Source organism: Dipodomys spectabilis, unplaced genomic scaffold, assembly GCF_019054845.1.
Source record: "Dipodomys spectabilis isolate Male_0828 unplaced genomic scaffold, ASM1905484v1 ptg000039l, whole genome shotgun sequence".
NCBI classification, from domain to species: domain Eukaryota; kingdom Metazoa; phylum Chordata; class Mammalia; order Rodentia; family Heteromyidae; genus Dipodomys; species Dipodomys spectabilis.
The window spans coordinates 12,002,400-12,019,197 of NW_024870716.1; the positions used below are offsets into that span (position 1 = coordinate 12,002,400).

At 41.7% G+C, this 16,798-nt stretch overlaps 1 protein-coding gene across 2 annotated transcripts in view; it reads left to right on the forward strand.

Annotated features, from left to right (window-relative positions):
- The window catches only part of Dennd5b (DENN domain containing 5B), a 159,406-nt gene that overhangs the window by 96,066 nt on the left and 46,542 nt on the right, over positions 1–16,798 (forward strand). For both annotated transcript variants that reach the window (XM_042677655.1, XM_042677656.1), the window contains 3 exons: positions 3,672–3,903; positions 9,311–9,461; positions 13,842–13,935. In XM_042677655.1, coding sequence (XP_042533589.1) covers positions 3,672–3,903; positions 9,311–9,461; positions 13,842–13,935 — 477 coding nt within the window. The remainder of the gene's footprint in view (positions 1–3,671; positions 3,904–9,310; positions 9,462–13,841; positions 13,936–16,798) is intronic.

Genomic DNA, 16,798 nt, shown 5'->3' on the forward strand with positions numbered 1-16,798 from the left:
TGCCATTCGTGGACTTGAACTCAGGGCCTGGGCACTGTCTCTTAACTGCTTTTGCTCAAGGCTAACATTCTACCACTTGTACCACAAAGCCACTTCCAGCTTTTTCTGTTTATGTGGTACTGAGGAATGGAACCTAGGGCTTCATGCATGCTGGGAAAGCACTCTACCACTAAGTTATATTCCCAGCCCTTACGTTAGTTATAGTAATTTTTCAAGATTGCAAATCATAAGGCTAGTCATTGACTTAAGTTATCAAACTGCTATACCCTTTTCTCTATACTTTGATAGTGCTTAAATTATAGACATGCTTAAATCTCACTGGTTTTCTAACCTTGTAAAAGTACCATCCCCCCACCCCCCCCACCCCAGTCATGAGGCCTGAACTCTGGGCCTGGGCACTGTCCTTCAGCATCTCAGCTCAAGGCTAGCACTTTACCACTTGAGCCACAGTGCACTTCCAGCTTTTTCTGCTTATGTGATGCTGAGGAATCGAACCCAGGACCTCATGCATGCAAGGCAAGCACTCTACCACTGAGCTACCTTCCCAGCCCTTCCAGCTTTTTCTGCTTATGTGGTGCTGAGGAATCGAACCTAGGACCTCATGCATGCAAGGCAAGCACTCTACCACTGAGCTACCTTCCCAGCCCCTGTAAAAGTCTTATTTACCTCTCCCTCCCCCTCCCCCCCCTCTTTTGGTGTCATTCTGGGAGCTTCAGTTCAGGGCATTGTCCCTGAGCTTTTTTGCTCTAGACTAGTGCTCTATGACTTTGAACCAGAACTCCACTTCCAGCTTTTCGATGTTTCATTGGTAATAAGAATCTCACAGACTTTCTTGCCTAGGTTGGAGTTGAACCGCAATCCTCAAATCTCAGCATCCTGAGTAGCTAGTATTACAGGTATGAGACACCAGCACCTGGCTTATTTTCTCTTCTTTTATAATTAGTCTAAGTCTACTAAAATGAAGCTTATTCCTCTTCTTTGCAGGTGCCAGGGCTTGAACCATGTTGAGGCTTGCTCCAGCTTTCTTGCTAAAACTAGCTCTCTACCACTTGAGCCACACCTTCAGCCTAGTCTTCACTGGTTAGCTGGAGATGGAATCTTGTAAACTTTATTGCCTAGGCTAGTTTCCAACCAAAATCCTCCAGGTCTTAGTTTTCTGAGCAGCATACTAGCATCTGGCTTAAAGCTATTCTCTTTTTTTCTTTTCTTTTTTTTTGTCTGCTGTGGCACTTGAACTCAGGGCCTGGGTTCCTTCCCTGAGCTCTCTTGTTCAAGGCTAGTGCTCTTCCATTTTGAGCCACAGCTCCACTTCCAGTTTTCTGTTGGTTAATTGGAGATAAGTCTCACAGACTTACTTGCCCAGGCTGGCTTGGAACCATGATCCTCAGATCTCAGCCTCCTGAGTAGTTAAGATTATAGGCATGAGCAACCAGCACCTGGCTACTATGCCCTTCCATTTCTTTTCTTTTTGAGGGGGGGGGTCATGGGGCTTGAACTCTGGGTGCTGTCCCTTAGCTCTTCAGCTCAAGGCAAGTGCTCTACCACTTGAGCCACAGTGCCACTTCTGGTGTTCTGGTGGTTTATTGGAGATAAGAATCTCACAGACTTTCCTGCCCAGGCTGGCTTTGAACCATGATCCTTCAGATCTTCCTGAGTAGCTAGGATTACAGGTGTGAGCCACTAGTGCCCAGCAGAAATCTTTTTACTTATGTTCAATCTTTCCCTTATAATAAGGTCATAACTTACTCTTTAAAAGGTAGCAAATAGTTTATTTTCAGAAGCCAAGGTTGTATCATTGTAAGATCCAAAAAAGATAAAGAGTGAATTAGGTTTGATTGCTATTAGTGTAAGACTGTGTTCTGAAGTTTGGGAACACGGAAGACAGAAAATGACAGGAGCTTTTGATTGTCATCCTGCAGCTTCTTTCCAACATTCACAACATCCTTCTGACAGATGTTCCTCACTGATCCACCACCTCTTGCCACCAGACAAAAGCACTCAGAAATGTGCATTAACTATTTTAGGTCCCTTGGGTACAGTCTGTCCCTGCTGCTGTAACTGCCCAAGCCTGAAGCTGCTGTTAGGTTGAGTCATCACTTTCACTAAATTGTTTCTTTGTGTCTTGGAAAAAAACCTCCCTAAGGTGGAATCCCTAGAGGTTAATCTACAACCTTGGGGCAGCTGTCAGAGAAGGATTAAGTAATTGTATAAAGGTAGGCAGCATAAAAGATTGTTTTCTGATTTCACCTGGTATTTCGTACTGGAGGTTACTGTATGATGATATACAATCAGAACTTGCTGATGTACTTTATGTTTGACTAAACTCTAAGATTAAAATGCCATCACTTCAAATATACTCCTTCTCTGAGGCACCATCTCATTTACTTAACAATATTTTAACATATTTTTATCCAACTTGAACATAATTTGTATACATTCATGATTTATTCTTGGGGAAATTCAAGTTCTAATTTAAATCAAGCCCTGGACCTTTCTTCCTTCTTAATCTTTATGTAGTTTCAAACTAGAAGTGGGATTTATTTATTTATTTATTGTCTGTTGTGGGCTTGAACTCCGGCCCTGTGCGCTGTCCCTCAGCTCTTCAGCTCAAGGCTAGTGCTCTACCACTTGAGCCACAGCACCACTTCTAGCTCTTTCTGCTTATGTGGTGCTAAGGAATCGAACCCAAGGCCTCATGCTTGCAAGGCAAGCTTGTACCACTGAGCTACCTTCCCAGCCCATAGAAGCAGATTTTTTTTTTTAATGTAACTCCTAAAGGAAAGAAAGTTTTATGGGTTGGGAAGGTGGCTCAGTGGTAGAGCGTTTGCCTTGCAAGCATGAGGCCCTGGGTTCGATTCCTCAGCACCACATAAGCAAAAAGAAAAAAGCTGGAAGTGGCACTGTGGCTCAAGTGGTAGAGTTCTAGCCTTGAGCTGAAGAGCTGAGGGACAGTGCCCAGGCCCAGAGTTCAGGCCCCATGACTGGACCCAAAAAAAAAAAAAAAGTTTTATTTTCAATTTCAAAAGACTTGTGACCATCTCATTTTTCACTAGGAAACTATTTAGGGCACACTAGACCTGATCTATAAACAAGTTTTGTTGACTTTAAATCTTGTAGTCCATTAACATCTGAACATCAAAAGCCAGATATTTTGCCCATTTTGTTTTTAAAGGCTATTTGTACTATAATAAGTAAAATTGTAGCCAGGTGCTGATGGCTTACACCAGTAATCCTACCTACTCAGGAGGCTGAGGATGAGGATCTGAGTTTGAAGCCAGTCTGGGTAGGAAAGTTTGTGAGACTCTTACCTCCAGAAGTGGAGGTGTGGTTCAAGTGGTAGAACACCAGCCTGGAACAGAAAAGTTAAAGAATACAAAGGCCCAGTATCAGCACATACACACACACACACACAAATACAATATATATATATATATATATATATATATATATATGTTTTGAGAGGTAAGATCAATGCTGAAGACATAAGTGTCCTAAATCCTATAATTTTAGAAGGCAGGAAAAGTAGGTTTTTAGGAATTTTTTAAAATTTCAACTCAGATTCATATATTATGATTTTTTTAATGATCTTAGCAATAGATCATTTTCAGGTTCATCCTATATTATTAAGATGGTCTTACTATAAAAATAATTTTCTAATTATCTCATTACAGGCTTCTTTCCTGTCTGACCAGCCTGAGCCTTACCTGCCATTTCTTTCACGCTTCATTGAAACTCAGATGTTTGCCACCTTTATTGACAATAAAATTATGTCTCAATGGGAAGAAAAAGATCCTTTGCTTCGGGTCTTTGACTCTCGGATTGAGAAGATGAGATTGTATAATGTAAGGGCACCTACCTTGCGGACGTCTATCTATCAGAAATGCAGCACTTTAAAAGAAGCAGGTACATTTGACATGCCTTTGAAAATGAAAACCCATGATCATTCCTTTTTATGTATTGTTAGCCTCGTATACCACAGAATTAATTTTCAGTTTTAGACTTCCTAATCCTGGTATTAAATCAAGTTATGGTGCTAGCCAGATACCAGGGGCACATGTTTGTAATCATAGCTACTCATTATCTCCAATTAGTTAGCAAAAAGCCAGAAGTAAAGGTAGCTCAAGTGGTAGGACACCAGCCTTTAGCAAAAAAGCCAAGGGAAAGTGAGAGGCCCTGAGTTCAAGTCCTAGTACCAGTACACACACACACACACACACAGAAGTGATATAGTTTTTTTCTGTGCATCCTCATTCTTATGATATTCCTCTTAGTTAAAAGAAGAAAAGCATAATAAATTGGAGGTAAAGTAGAAAATTGCTTTGATTTCTCTTAATCTTTTTGTTTCAGTGGAAAAAAATTTCTGTCTTGCTACTGATACTTAACCTCTCACTTCTTTTTTCTTTATTCAAGAAAAAGTATGAATTTAAACCATGAAATCTAAAGCTGGGAATAGAGATATACACCTGCAATCTCAGCACTGGGAAGTAAAACAGGAAGATTACAAGATCCAGGCCAGGCTGGGCTAGTCCCTGTGTCAAAAAAAAAGAAAGAAAGAAAAGAAATATAAACTTTGAGGTGCTGTCCAATTTACATAACTAAAACATTATATTTGCCTTATAGAGGTTTGTTCCCTGAAATTCAGTTTCTGGATTCTGGCATCCAAGTTAGAGGTTCCCTCAACCCTGACAACCAATTTTTACCTCATGGAATCATGAGTTTGGTTAGTCTTCTCTGCCAGTTTAATAAAGTAATCATTGATAGCCAACAACTGAGTATTATATGCTCCAAGTACTTCACATGTGTTTCTGTGTGTGTGTAAGCCAGTCCTGGGTCAGGCCCTGAGTTCAAGCCCCAGGACCAGCACCAAAGAGAAAAAGAGAGAGAAAGCTCAGCCATGTGGAGCTCTGAACTCTGTCTGCTTTTGTTTCTGGCCTTTCCTACCTTCCTCTTTTCCTTAAGAAAAGAAGTATTAGTGTCTTATGTGGCCATTGAGATCTCTGATACATCACCCTGTGCTATACCTCACATCCTTGAGGGGCATTGGTGACTCACCCCTGTAATCCTAGCTACTCATGAAGCTGAGATATAAGGATCTCGGCTCAAAGCCAGTCAGGGCAGGAAAGTCCATGACACTCTTATGTCCAATAAACTACTCAGAAAAAGCTAGAAGTGGTTCTATGGCTCTAGTGGTAGAACACTAGCCTCGAGCACAAAATTGGCTCACGGACAGTGCCTAGGCCCTGGGTTCAAGCCCAGGACCAGCAAAAACAAACAATAACCAAAAAAAAGTCCTTAGAGCCCTACACAAAGTGACAGTAATCTCTGTATCTCTAGAGATTGAAGTAGAAGAAATAAAAGTTATTTGTGCCTGTGCAAAGAACATTATGACTTCAGTGCTTTAAAAGCCATGTGAAAAGCCAGGTGCCGTGGCTCATTCCTATAATCCTAGTTACTCAGGAGGTGGAGATCTGAGGATTGTGGTTCAAAGCCAGCCCAGACAGGAACGGCCGTGAGACTCTTATCTCCAGTTAACCACTCAGAAAACTGGAAGTGGCTCAAGTGGTAGAGCACTAGTCTTGAGTTAAAGAGTTGAGGGACAGTGCCCAGGCCCAGAGTCCAAGCCCCATGACTGACAGAGAAAAAAAAAAGCCATATGAATTATACAATGCCTTTTTGAGCAAATTTTATTTCTCCTGACAGAATTAGTAAACTAGAATTAAGCACCAGTTTCTTTTTCATTTTTTGTTTTTTTTTGGGGTCCAGTCATGGGGCCTGAACTCTGGGCTTGAGCACTGTCCCTCAGCTCTTCAGCTCAAGACTAGCGCTCTACCACTTGAGCCACAGCACCACTTCTGGCTTTTTTCTTTTTGCTTATGTGGTGCTGAGGAATCGAACCCAGGGCCTTGAGCATGCAAGGCAAGCGCTCTACCACTGAGCCACCTTCCCAGCCCAAGCACCAGTTTCTTAATGCCTGTGCTTCTTGAAAGTCTTTCCAACTGGTGGCGCATGCCTATGAAACTGGCTATTCAGGAGGCTAAGATCTGAGGATTGAGATTCAAAGTCAGCTCAGGCAGGAAAGTCCATGGGACTCTTATCTCCAATTAACCACCAGAACACCGGAAGTGATCCTATGGCTTAAGTGGTAGAGAGCTTGCCATGAGCTGAAGAGCACAGGGATAGTGACCAGGCCCAGAGTTCAAGCCCCATGACCAATAAAAAGAAAAAGAAAGCCTTTCCAATTAAAACTGATTTCTTTCAACCTCTCAGTCACTTTGATACTTCTACTGCCTTTCCAAAAATTATATGAAACTCTTGAAAAGTACCTTATAGATGTAACCCATATGAAAATTAAATAAGATGAAGGCTTTCATTTCCTAGGAATTTATCAAAGAATTTTTTTTAGCCTAGGGCTAATTTTTTTCTTTTCAAGCCTGAGGCTTGAACTCATTGCCTGGCAATGAGTTTCTTTCTCTCTTCTCTTCTCTTCTCTTCTCTTCTCTTCTCTTCTCTTCTCTTCTCTTCTCTTCTCTTCTCTTCTCTTCTCTCTTCTTTTCTTTCTTTCTGTCCTGGGGCTTGAACTCTGGGCCTGGGCGCTGCCTTGGCTCTTTAGCTCAAGGCAAGTGCTCTACCACTTGAGTCACAGTGCCATTTCTGGTTTTCTGAGTTGTTTATTGGAGATAATAGTTTTACAGACTTTCCTGCCTGGGCTGACTTTGAACCCCAATCCTCAGATCTTAGGCTCCTGAATAGCTAGGATTACAGGCCTGAGCCACCAACACCTGGTGGCAATGTTGCTCAAGGCTAGCACTCTACCACTTGAGCCACAGCACCACTTCCAGGTTTTTCTGCTTATGTGGTATTGAGGAATTGAACCCAGGGCCTCATGCATGTAAGGCAAGCACTCTACCACTGAGCCACCTTCCCAGCATCAAAAAAAAATTTTAAAGACAAAAAAAAAGGCAGTTGGTTGTGAATGTAAATACTCTTCGCAAATAATACTGTGGGGTTTTTTGTTTTGTTTTGTTTTGTTTTTTTGTCAGTTTTGGGGCCTGAACTCTGGGCCTTGGCTCTGTCCCTCAGCTCTTCAGCTCAAGGCTAGCGCTCTACCACTTAAGCCACAGCGCTATTCTGGCTTTTTCTGCTTATGTGGTACTGAGGAATCAAACCCAGGGCCTCATGCATGCAAGGCAAGCACTCTACCACTGAGCCACCTTCCCAACCCCTGTGATTTCTTCTATCAGACAAAATTGTCTTCTCCCCATCTCCCCCCAAAAATATAGAGTGTGTATGTACATGTTACAGGTACATATATATATGCAGTGCTCTTGCTGTTGCTTTTCCTCTAACTACAAAAAATTTTGATTTTCAGGGGAACTCTTTAGGCTCTCTGAGTTGATACTGTATCACCAGAACCTCATGATTTCTGTGCAGAAAGATAAGAGGTGGATAGTAATACAGTTTGCCTTGTACTTCACTACTGCAAACCAATAGTGACACAAGCCTTTGACAGTCTTAACAATAGAGCCCTGATGTCTGAGGCAGGCATTTGATCACTTCTACTTTTTTTTTTTTTTTTTGCCAGTCGTGGGGCCTGAACTCTGGGCTTGGACACTGTCCCTCAGCTCTTCAGCTCAAGGCTGTGCTCTACCACTTGAGCCACAGCGCCACTTCTGGCTTTTTCTGCATATATGGTGCTGAAGAATTGAACCCAATGCCTCATACATGCAAGGCAAGCACCTTACCTTCCCAGCCCATCACTTCTGAATGTCCAGTACTTACTGGCAGTATACTCACTGGAAAGCATCACTGGATTATTCTCATAGCAATTTTAAATATATACTCAAGGGGAAGTGGCAGGGCTGGTGATTTAGTTGATGCCTATAATCTAGCTACTCAGGAGGCTGAGGTCAAATGGATCATGGTTTAAAGCCAACATGGTTTAAAGTCCAAGAGACTCACATTCTCCAACTAACTAGCAAAAGGCCCAAAGTAGCAGTATCGCTCAAGTGGTAGCACCAGCCTTGAGTGAAAAAGCCAAGTGAGAGGGCAAGACCATAAGTCTAACCCCCATTGCCAACATTAAAAAAAAAAAATTCAGTTCTTAAAGTCCCTTAAAATTAAAGTTGCTTTGTTTTGTTTTGCCAGAAAAATAGCTCACTTTCTCGGGTCTTTGAGACAGTCTCCAATATTCCCAGTTTAAAGTGTTTTTGTTTTGTTTTGTTTTGTTTTGTTTGTCAGTTATGGGGCTTGAACTGAGCTTTTTTGCACTCTGCCACTTTGAGCCACAGAGCAACTTCTGGTTTTCTTGTAGTTACTTGAAGATAAGAGTCTCATGGACTTTCCTGCTTGGTTTGCTTCAAACCATGATCCTCAGATCTCAGCTCCTTAGTAGCTAGTATTCCAAGTAAGAGCCACCAGCACCTGGCCCAATTTAAGGTGTTTTAAAAATAGAAGTGTTGAGGAATTCTTGTCTTCTGACTTTGGCTTATTTTATTTAAGGCTAGTTTCTTCTGGACACGTAAGAAATGCATGTTTATTTGTCTGTTCTTGATCTAATAAACACTCCTAAATGATTCCTATTATGAGCATATGATAGTTGCTAAAGTAATATAATAAACTTTACATAGTTCCTTGATTGTGCACATGAAGAACCATGAATATTTCATAGGTCTTTGTAGAAAAAAATAAAGCAATAAGGCTATTGTATGTACTTCTTCCCTTCCCCCCCCACCAATCTGGGGCTTGAACTCAGAATCTGGGCATTGTCTCTTAGCTTGTTTGCTGAAGGATAGCACTCTATCACTTGACACATACCTCCCTCTGACTTTCTGTTGGTTAATTGGAGATAAGAGTCTCAAAGAGTTTTCCGTCTGTGCTGGCTTCAAACCCCAATCCTTAGATCTCAGCATCCTGAGTAGTTATGATTACAGGCATGAGCCACCAGTGCCCAGGCTTTCCTTTTCTTTATATTGTATTTCCATCATTTTCTTTAATGTTGCCCTTAAATCAAGTACAAATTTGTTAAGGATATTGAATTACCCACTTAAGAAAACTGTTTCAATACTAAATTATAGATTTTTCAATCCTGCTGCCTCATGTTTGACAAAGGCAGAAAATACCATAAAAATAACCATCGAATATTTACTTAAAATGAACACTCTTATCCTTACTGATTTTTGAAGAAACTGTATAAAAATCTGTTTCAGAGTGTCAGGATGATTGAGTCTTCTGTAGGTGCACAAGGGGGAGAAGCTTTATTTTAGAAGGTTTCCCATTGAAATGTCTAATTTGTTATAAATTTGACTTGTAGCCCAATCAATTGAGCAAAGACTGATGAAAATGGATCACACTGCAATCCACCCGCATTTACTGGATATGAAAATTGGTCAAGGCAAATATGAGCAAGGGTTCTTTCCAAAGTTACAGTCTGATGTCTTGGCAACAGGACCAACCAATAACAAGTAAGCATGTTCTTCACTGGAGTGACTGCAGGAATGAAGGGCAGGGTGGTCTGCAACTCTGATCAGGCTTATCTTGTTTTCTCCCTCCCTCCTTCCATCTTTCCTTCTTTTTTTGTGCCAGTACTGAGGCTTGAACTCAGGGCCTTATACTCTTGCTTGGCTTTTTCCATTCAAGGCTAGCGCTCTACTATTTGACCCACAGCTCCACTTCCAGCTTTTTGCTGGTTAATTGGGGATAAGAGTCTCTCAGATTTGTCTGCCTAGGCTGGGAACGTGGCTTAGTGGTAGAGTGCTTGCCTAGCATGCATGAAGTGCTGGGTTTGATTCCCCAGTAGCACATAAACAGAAAAAGCCAGAAGAGATGCTGTGGCTTGCATGGTAGAGTGCTATCCTTGAGCAAAAAGAAGCTCAGAGACAGTGCCGAGGGCCTGAGCTCAAGTCCCAGGACTGGGAGGAAAAGAAAAAGATTAATTTACCCAGGCTGGTTTTGAATTCTGATTCTCAGATCTCAGCCTCTGGAGTAGCTAGGATTACAGGCGTGAGCCACTGCCATCCCAGTGTGTCTTTTTTTTTTTTTAATAACCTGAAAGAAATGACAGCCTTGCCACTTGCTCATCAACTAAAGATGGCTGTTCAGATTGTTTTTGAACTATATTAGAATTTTCTATTTACTTAGTTTTAAATAGAAAGTTACCATGGAGGGGCTGGGAAGGTGGCTCAGTGGTAGAGCGCTTGCCTTGCATGCATGAGGCCCTGGGTTCGATTCCTCAGCACCACATAAGCAAAAAGAAAAAAAACCAGAAGTGGCGCTGGGGCTCAAGTGGTAGAGCGTTAGCCTTGAGCTGAAGAGCGTTAGCCTTGAGCTGAAGAGCTGAGGGGCAGTGCCCAGGCCCAGAGTTCAGGCCCACAACCGGACCGAAAAAAAAAAGTTACCGTGGATCCAGGCACTAGTGGCTCACCCTATAATCCTAGCTATTGATCAGGGTTCAAAGCCAGCCCAGGCCCATGAGATTCTAATCTCCCATTAACCACCAGAAAACCAGAAGTGGCACTATGGCTCAAGTGGTAGAGCACTTGCCTTGAGCTGAAGAGCTGAGGGACAGCACCCAGGCCCAGATTTCAAGCCCTACAAGTGACAAAAAAAAGTTACAGTGATATCAAGTATATGTGGTTTGAGGAGGCAGTCTGTGAACTTAAAGGAAAGAGTTCTAGTGTAGTAGTTCTGAGCTTTCAGAGTCTTTATTTTTGGTGATTTTATTTTATGTATGTATTGTTCTCCCCCCTGCCACTTACTATCTTTAAGTAGTTATACAAAGGAGTTGCCATTCAGCAAAGTAGTTGATGAATACAGTGGATCTTGATCAATGTTATCCTTTTCAAAATTCTCATTCATCCCATCTGACCCACCCCTTCCCTCACTTTTCTCTATTTGGTAGGATATAGTACATTGAATTGAATTTTTTTTTTTTTTTGGTCAGTTGTGGGGCCTGAACTCTGGACCTGGGCACTGTCCCTCAGCTCTTTAGTTCAAGGCTAGCGCTCTACCAGTTGTGCCATAGCACCACTTCTGGCTTTTTCTGCTTATGTGGTGCTGAGGAATTGAACCCAACTCCTCATGCGTGCCAGGCAAGCTCTTTACCACTAGGTCACATTTCCAGGCCCAGTACATTGAATTCTTGATCAGTGTCTTAATTAAAGCAGCTTCCACCCATTACAAGTATCAGTCAGAAAACTTGAAAATAATTATCATTTCTATATTTAAAGTAATTACTATTCTTTCTAATCACTTTTTTGTGATTAGAAATATACCTTTCCTGCCAAACACATCAGCTCATTAGTCATTATAAGTATCCATGTATATAAACTTTATATTTTACTTATCATATAAAAAAAGGTCAGAGAGGGTAAACCATTTATGCCAAGATCACAAAGAAAGTAGTGAGACTAGAATTAAAGCCTAGGTCTGTTGATTCAGCAACCCACACCCTATACATAATGCCTGCCACTCTAAGAGAAAGGCACAAGATAATTTTTGTTCTTTAAGATCTAGAAACTCTTTGGTAGACCTTAAGAAATTTTTATTTTATTTATTTATTTATTTATTTATTTTATTTTTTATTTTTTTTGTCAGTCGTGGGGCCTGGACGCTGTCCCTCAGCTCTTCAGCTATAGACTAGAGCTCTACACTTGAGCCTCAGCCCCACTTCCAGCTTTTTCTGCTTATGTGGTGCTGAGGAATCGAACCAAGGGCCTCATGCATGCAAGGCAAGCACTGTACCACTGAGCCACCTTCCCAGCCCAAATTTTGTTTTATTTTATGTTACTTTGTATTTCATTTTTGTATGACTGGGGATCAACCTGGGTCTTGCAAGTGCTCAGGCAAGTAAGTACTGAGCTCCATGCCCAGACCCAAGCAAATCACCTGAAATACAGTACTGAATATAAAAGAATTTAGCAATAGCTGTTGAGCTGGTAACCTGCTTCACATTGTGCCTACAACTGAGCTGTCAGGAAAGGTAGATCCAAGAGAGACAGAAGTATAGGAAGCAATGTGCAATCTCATTTGTCCCTCTGCCCCGCCCTCCTTCTGTGTGCCTTTTTTATGCAGTGCCACAACTGTCTAGGACTTGAACTCAGGGCCTCAAACTCTATTAGCTTTTTCATTCAATGCTGACCCTCTACGACTTGACCCACATCTCCACTTCTGGCTTTTTGCTGAATAATTGGAATAAAAATGTCAGGGATTTGCCTGCCCAGACTGGCTTTGAACCAGAGTAGCTAGGATTAAGGATTACAGGTGTTAGCCACAGGTTCCTTCCTGGCTTATCTTCTGTCCCTTTTGTTGTTGTTGTTGTTGTTGTGGGGCATAAATTCAGGGCCTGAGTACAGTCCCCTAAGCCCTTTTTGGCTCAAGGCTAGCACTCCACCACTTTGAGTCTCACCTCCACTTCTGGTTTTTGAGTAGTTGATTGACAGTAAGAGTCTCTCAGGGACTTTTCTGCCTATGAACCACAGTCCTCATATCTCGGCCTCCTGAGTAGCTAGGATTACAGGCATGAGCTATCTGGTGCCCAGTTCTTCCTTTACTTTCTAAATTCATTACCTAATGCTTCATATTTTTACTGTTCATTTTGATTGCCCTGTCCCTTAACCCTATTTTTTGTTAGATCCTTGAGCAAATTTTGCTCTCAGCACCAAATTTTTTTGGTCATAGGGCTATTTTCAAGGCTTCTACATCAAGAGTACATTTTGTTTGTTAATTTATCTTCTCTTCCTCTGTGTTTATTATATAAGCTCCTCGGATATTTATGTGGTAGTACTGAAAAATTAAGTGAGACAGTTGCAGTAGTCTTTAGGAGTACAGGGAAGAGCTGATGAAAGAGCAAATAGAGCGGGGCTCAATAGTTCACACCTGTAATACCAGCTACTCAAGACCTGAGTATTAAGGTTTAAAACCAGTTCAAGCAGACAAATCCAAGAGAGTCTTATCTCCACTTAACCAGCAAAAAGCCACAAGTAGACGCATGGCTCAAGTAGTAGAGGGCTACGCTAGCCTTGAGTACAAAAGCTCACACACACACACAGATAAATATGAGCTACCATTTTACAGAAACACAGTCATACAAGATTAGAGCAAAAGAATCACAGTGGCCAATGGACTAATCCTTAGACCTTATAGTAGAGGACTTACTCTTTTTTTTTTGGTTGCTCATGGGGCTTGAACTCTGGGCCTGGGTGCTGTCCCTCAGCTCTTCAGCTCAAGGCGAGCATTCTACCACTTGAGTCACAGCATCAGATCTCAGCCTCCTGAGTAGCTAGGATTACAGGCGTGAGCCACTGATGCTCAGTCTTTTACCTTTGTTTTTAGTTTTAGTTGTTTTTGTTTTTTTTTTTTAAAGAATTCATTGTTGGGGGCTGGGAATGTAGCTTAGTGGTAGAGTGCTTGCTGGCATGCATGAAGCCCTGGGTTTGATTTCTCAGTATCATATAAATAGAAAAAGCCCGAAGTGGTGCCTTGGGTCAAGTGGTAGAGTGCTAGCAAAAGAAGCTCAGGGAAGTGTTTAGGCCCTGAGTTCAAACCCCAGGACTGGCCAAAAAAAAAAAAAAAAAATTCATTGTGGTGATAGTTGCACATTATCTGTGAATATACTAAAACACATTGGACCAAGTACTTTGGATATGAGGATTGAATGGTATTTTGATTATGTCTTAATAAAGCTGTTATATGCTTGTAAAATAATTGATTGCAAAGCAGGGGATGTCCTTCTTTTGTCGGGAACAGTTTATCTTGCTGTGTGAAAGATAGAGACCATTCTTTGGTCGGTTGTCTAGACTCAAGCTACCCTGGATGTGGGGTTTTTTGTTGTTTTGTTTTTTTAGTCGCTGGGTCAGCCGCAGTGCCACCACACAGCGCAGGAAAGAACGCCTTCGCCAACACTCAGAGAACATTGGACTGGACAACGATTTGAGGGAGGTATGTGGGTTGTCTGGATGCAAAGCTAGGACAGGGCCCACCCAGCCAGCAAGGTTCTTTGTGTGGGTCCTTTCATGTTCTCAAAAAAAATTGTCCAATTGTATTTGAAAATATCCTTTGGGTACTGATTTGTGAAAGACAACTTTTTTCCATTTTTGTAATTTCGGTCCTTCAGCAAGTAAAGAGTAAATTTGGGAGCCAGGTACAGGTGGTTCATGCATGTAATCCTAGCTTCTCAGGAAGCTGAGGGCTGAGGATCACAGTTCAAAGTCAGCACAAGCAAGAAAGTTCTTGAGACTCTTATCTTCACTAACCTACAAAAACAAAACTGGAATTGGAGTTGTGGCTTAAGTGGTAGAGCACTAGCTTTGAGCAAAAGAGCTCAGCCCTGAGTTCCAGTCACAGAACCAGCCAAAAAAAAAAAGTGAATGGTAAATTTGGGAACAGTAATCCTTGGTTTCAGTATAATTTAATTTAAACCTAGTAAGTAAAGGAGCATTTACCTAAGCTTTGTCCTGGCGGCTTGCTGACACCATTTAAGGGAATTTTTGAGCTATTTTCAAATTAAAATCCATATGCTTTAATTGTACTCTTTGAAAATAAAACTGTAATTATACAACTGAGTAATTTTAAGTAAGTTTTTATTTCATATGATCAAAAGAAAATGCAGTAAGAAAGCCTGTTAATTGTTTTCTAAGCTCAAATGTGTAGAAATAAAGCAGAAAACAGCATTGTAAACATCTTTGGCTTTTTCTTAGTGTGTTCATCCATCCATACGTGATTTTGAACATTTGCTTAAGAACTGAAGCATCCTGTCTCAGTGCCTTCCTTTGGCAACTGTATTTCTTTTCTTTTGCCCCTTTGCTGTGGTTTTCTCATGTGCATGCTTGTTTTGCCTATCTATCTCCCCCTCTCCTTTTTATTTTTTGCTTTTCTGCCATTGGCACTTCATGCTCTTAGCCTTCCGGGGACCTTTCGGTCTGTCAGAACTTCATGGGATTCTGGGAGTGGGAGCAGGGCCCACCTCCTCCTGCACGGCTTCCTAAAAAGTCCTTCTCTGAGTGCTGCCTGGTATGTCCTCTGCCTTGTAAGTGCTTCATCAGATGTGCCCACGTGTTGCCCTTGGTATTGCCTGATTATGTGCGTGCACGCACACACACACACACACACACACACACACACACACATGGGAGTTCACGTAACTGTAGAGTGCCTCCCATCACTGTCACATGAGCACTCCATCTCCCTGCTTTGCCTTCTGCGTTCCCTTGTGTGTGATGCTATTTTGTTCTGTGAGTGTTAATGTAAATAATCCCTGTTGACAGTGAAACTGTCCCTATGCAGTGGGAATTTTTTTTTCTTCCATTACTGGAACTTGACTCAGGGTCTGATTCTTTAGCCCAAAGACTGGCACTTTACCACCTGATCCCTGTCTCTACCTCTGGGATTTTTTTTGGCGTCAGTCCTGGGACTTGAACTCATGGCTGGACACCATCTTTGAGCTTTTTTTTTTTTTTTCCTCAAGGCTAGCACTCTACCACCACTCAAGCCGCAGTTCTACTTCTAGCTTTTTGGAAGTTAATTGGAGATAAGAGTCTCACAGAATGTGTGTGTACCAGTCGTGGCTTGAACTCAGGGCCTGGGCACTGTCTCTGAACTTTTATGCTCTACCACTTCAGCTACAGCTCTACCTCCTCTTGGGATCTTTTTTTTTTTTTCAATAAAAGCAAATTGTGCCGGTGCCTGTGGCTCAGGCCTGTAATCCTAGCTACTCAGGAGGCTGAGATCTCAGGGTCACAGTTCAGATCCAGCCCAGGCAGGAAAGTCTGTGAGACTCTTATCTCCAATTAACCACTGGAAAACCAGAAGTGGTGCTGTGGCTCAAGTGGTAGAGTGCTATCCTTGAGCTGAAGAGCCCAGGGACAGGGCCCAGGCCCAGAGTTCAAGCCCCACGACTGACAAAAAAAATAAATAAATAAAAATAAAAAAATAAATTGTTTTTATTTCAGAGAGGGAAAAATATATTCAATATACAAATTCCCTCTTATATTTTTTTTCATTTTGAAGAACAAAAGTATTTGAATTTTGGCTTTTCTCTCTTAGAAATTTGTCTCCATAGCAATTTACTTTCCTAGTATACATTGTATGTTTCAGGAAATGCATCTTATCCAATCTGACATAATTAGCTAAGGTCCAAGACAGTTGACCAAAGGTTAAATGGACATACAAAAGCAGAGTTGGGCTTGGAGCCCAGAAATCCTGATGTCCAGCCAGTTTTTCCTACTGACCCTACATGCCAGCTTGCATTCACCACTGTTTTCCTGAGAACACAAATAATTTAGGAGCCTTTCTCATATTTTTTCCCTGTTTATGTCATTAAAGTTTAATTTTATGAAAGATCTTTTCACAAGTTCAGCACCAATTTAAGGGATACGAGTGTTTATTAGAAAACTAAGGAGGAGCCTATATTAAGTAGCACTTAAGCTAGGCACTGGTGGCTGAAGCCTGTAATACTAGCTACTCAGCAGGCTGAGATCTGGACATTCAGAAGCCATCCCAGGGAGCTAAGACTTATGAATCCAGAAGCCTGGGTTCTAAGCCAGCCAAGGCAAGAAAATTTGGGAGACTGTGATCTCGTTATTCACCAGAAAGCCAAAAGTAGTCGGGGCTCAAGTGGTAGAGTATTAGCTTTTGGCAAAAATAAAGCTAAGAAAGTATGCAAGGCCTTCAATCTACTCAGTTCTAGAACTTCTAGATTTACTGTTGGGATGTTAATTAGAACTGGCCAAGCTAGACAGATATGTGAAGTTCTTGTGTGGAGAGAGGAGTGGAGGAAAGAAATGATCTGAGACCCACTAGGCTT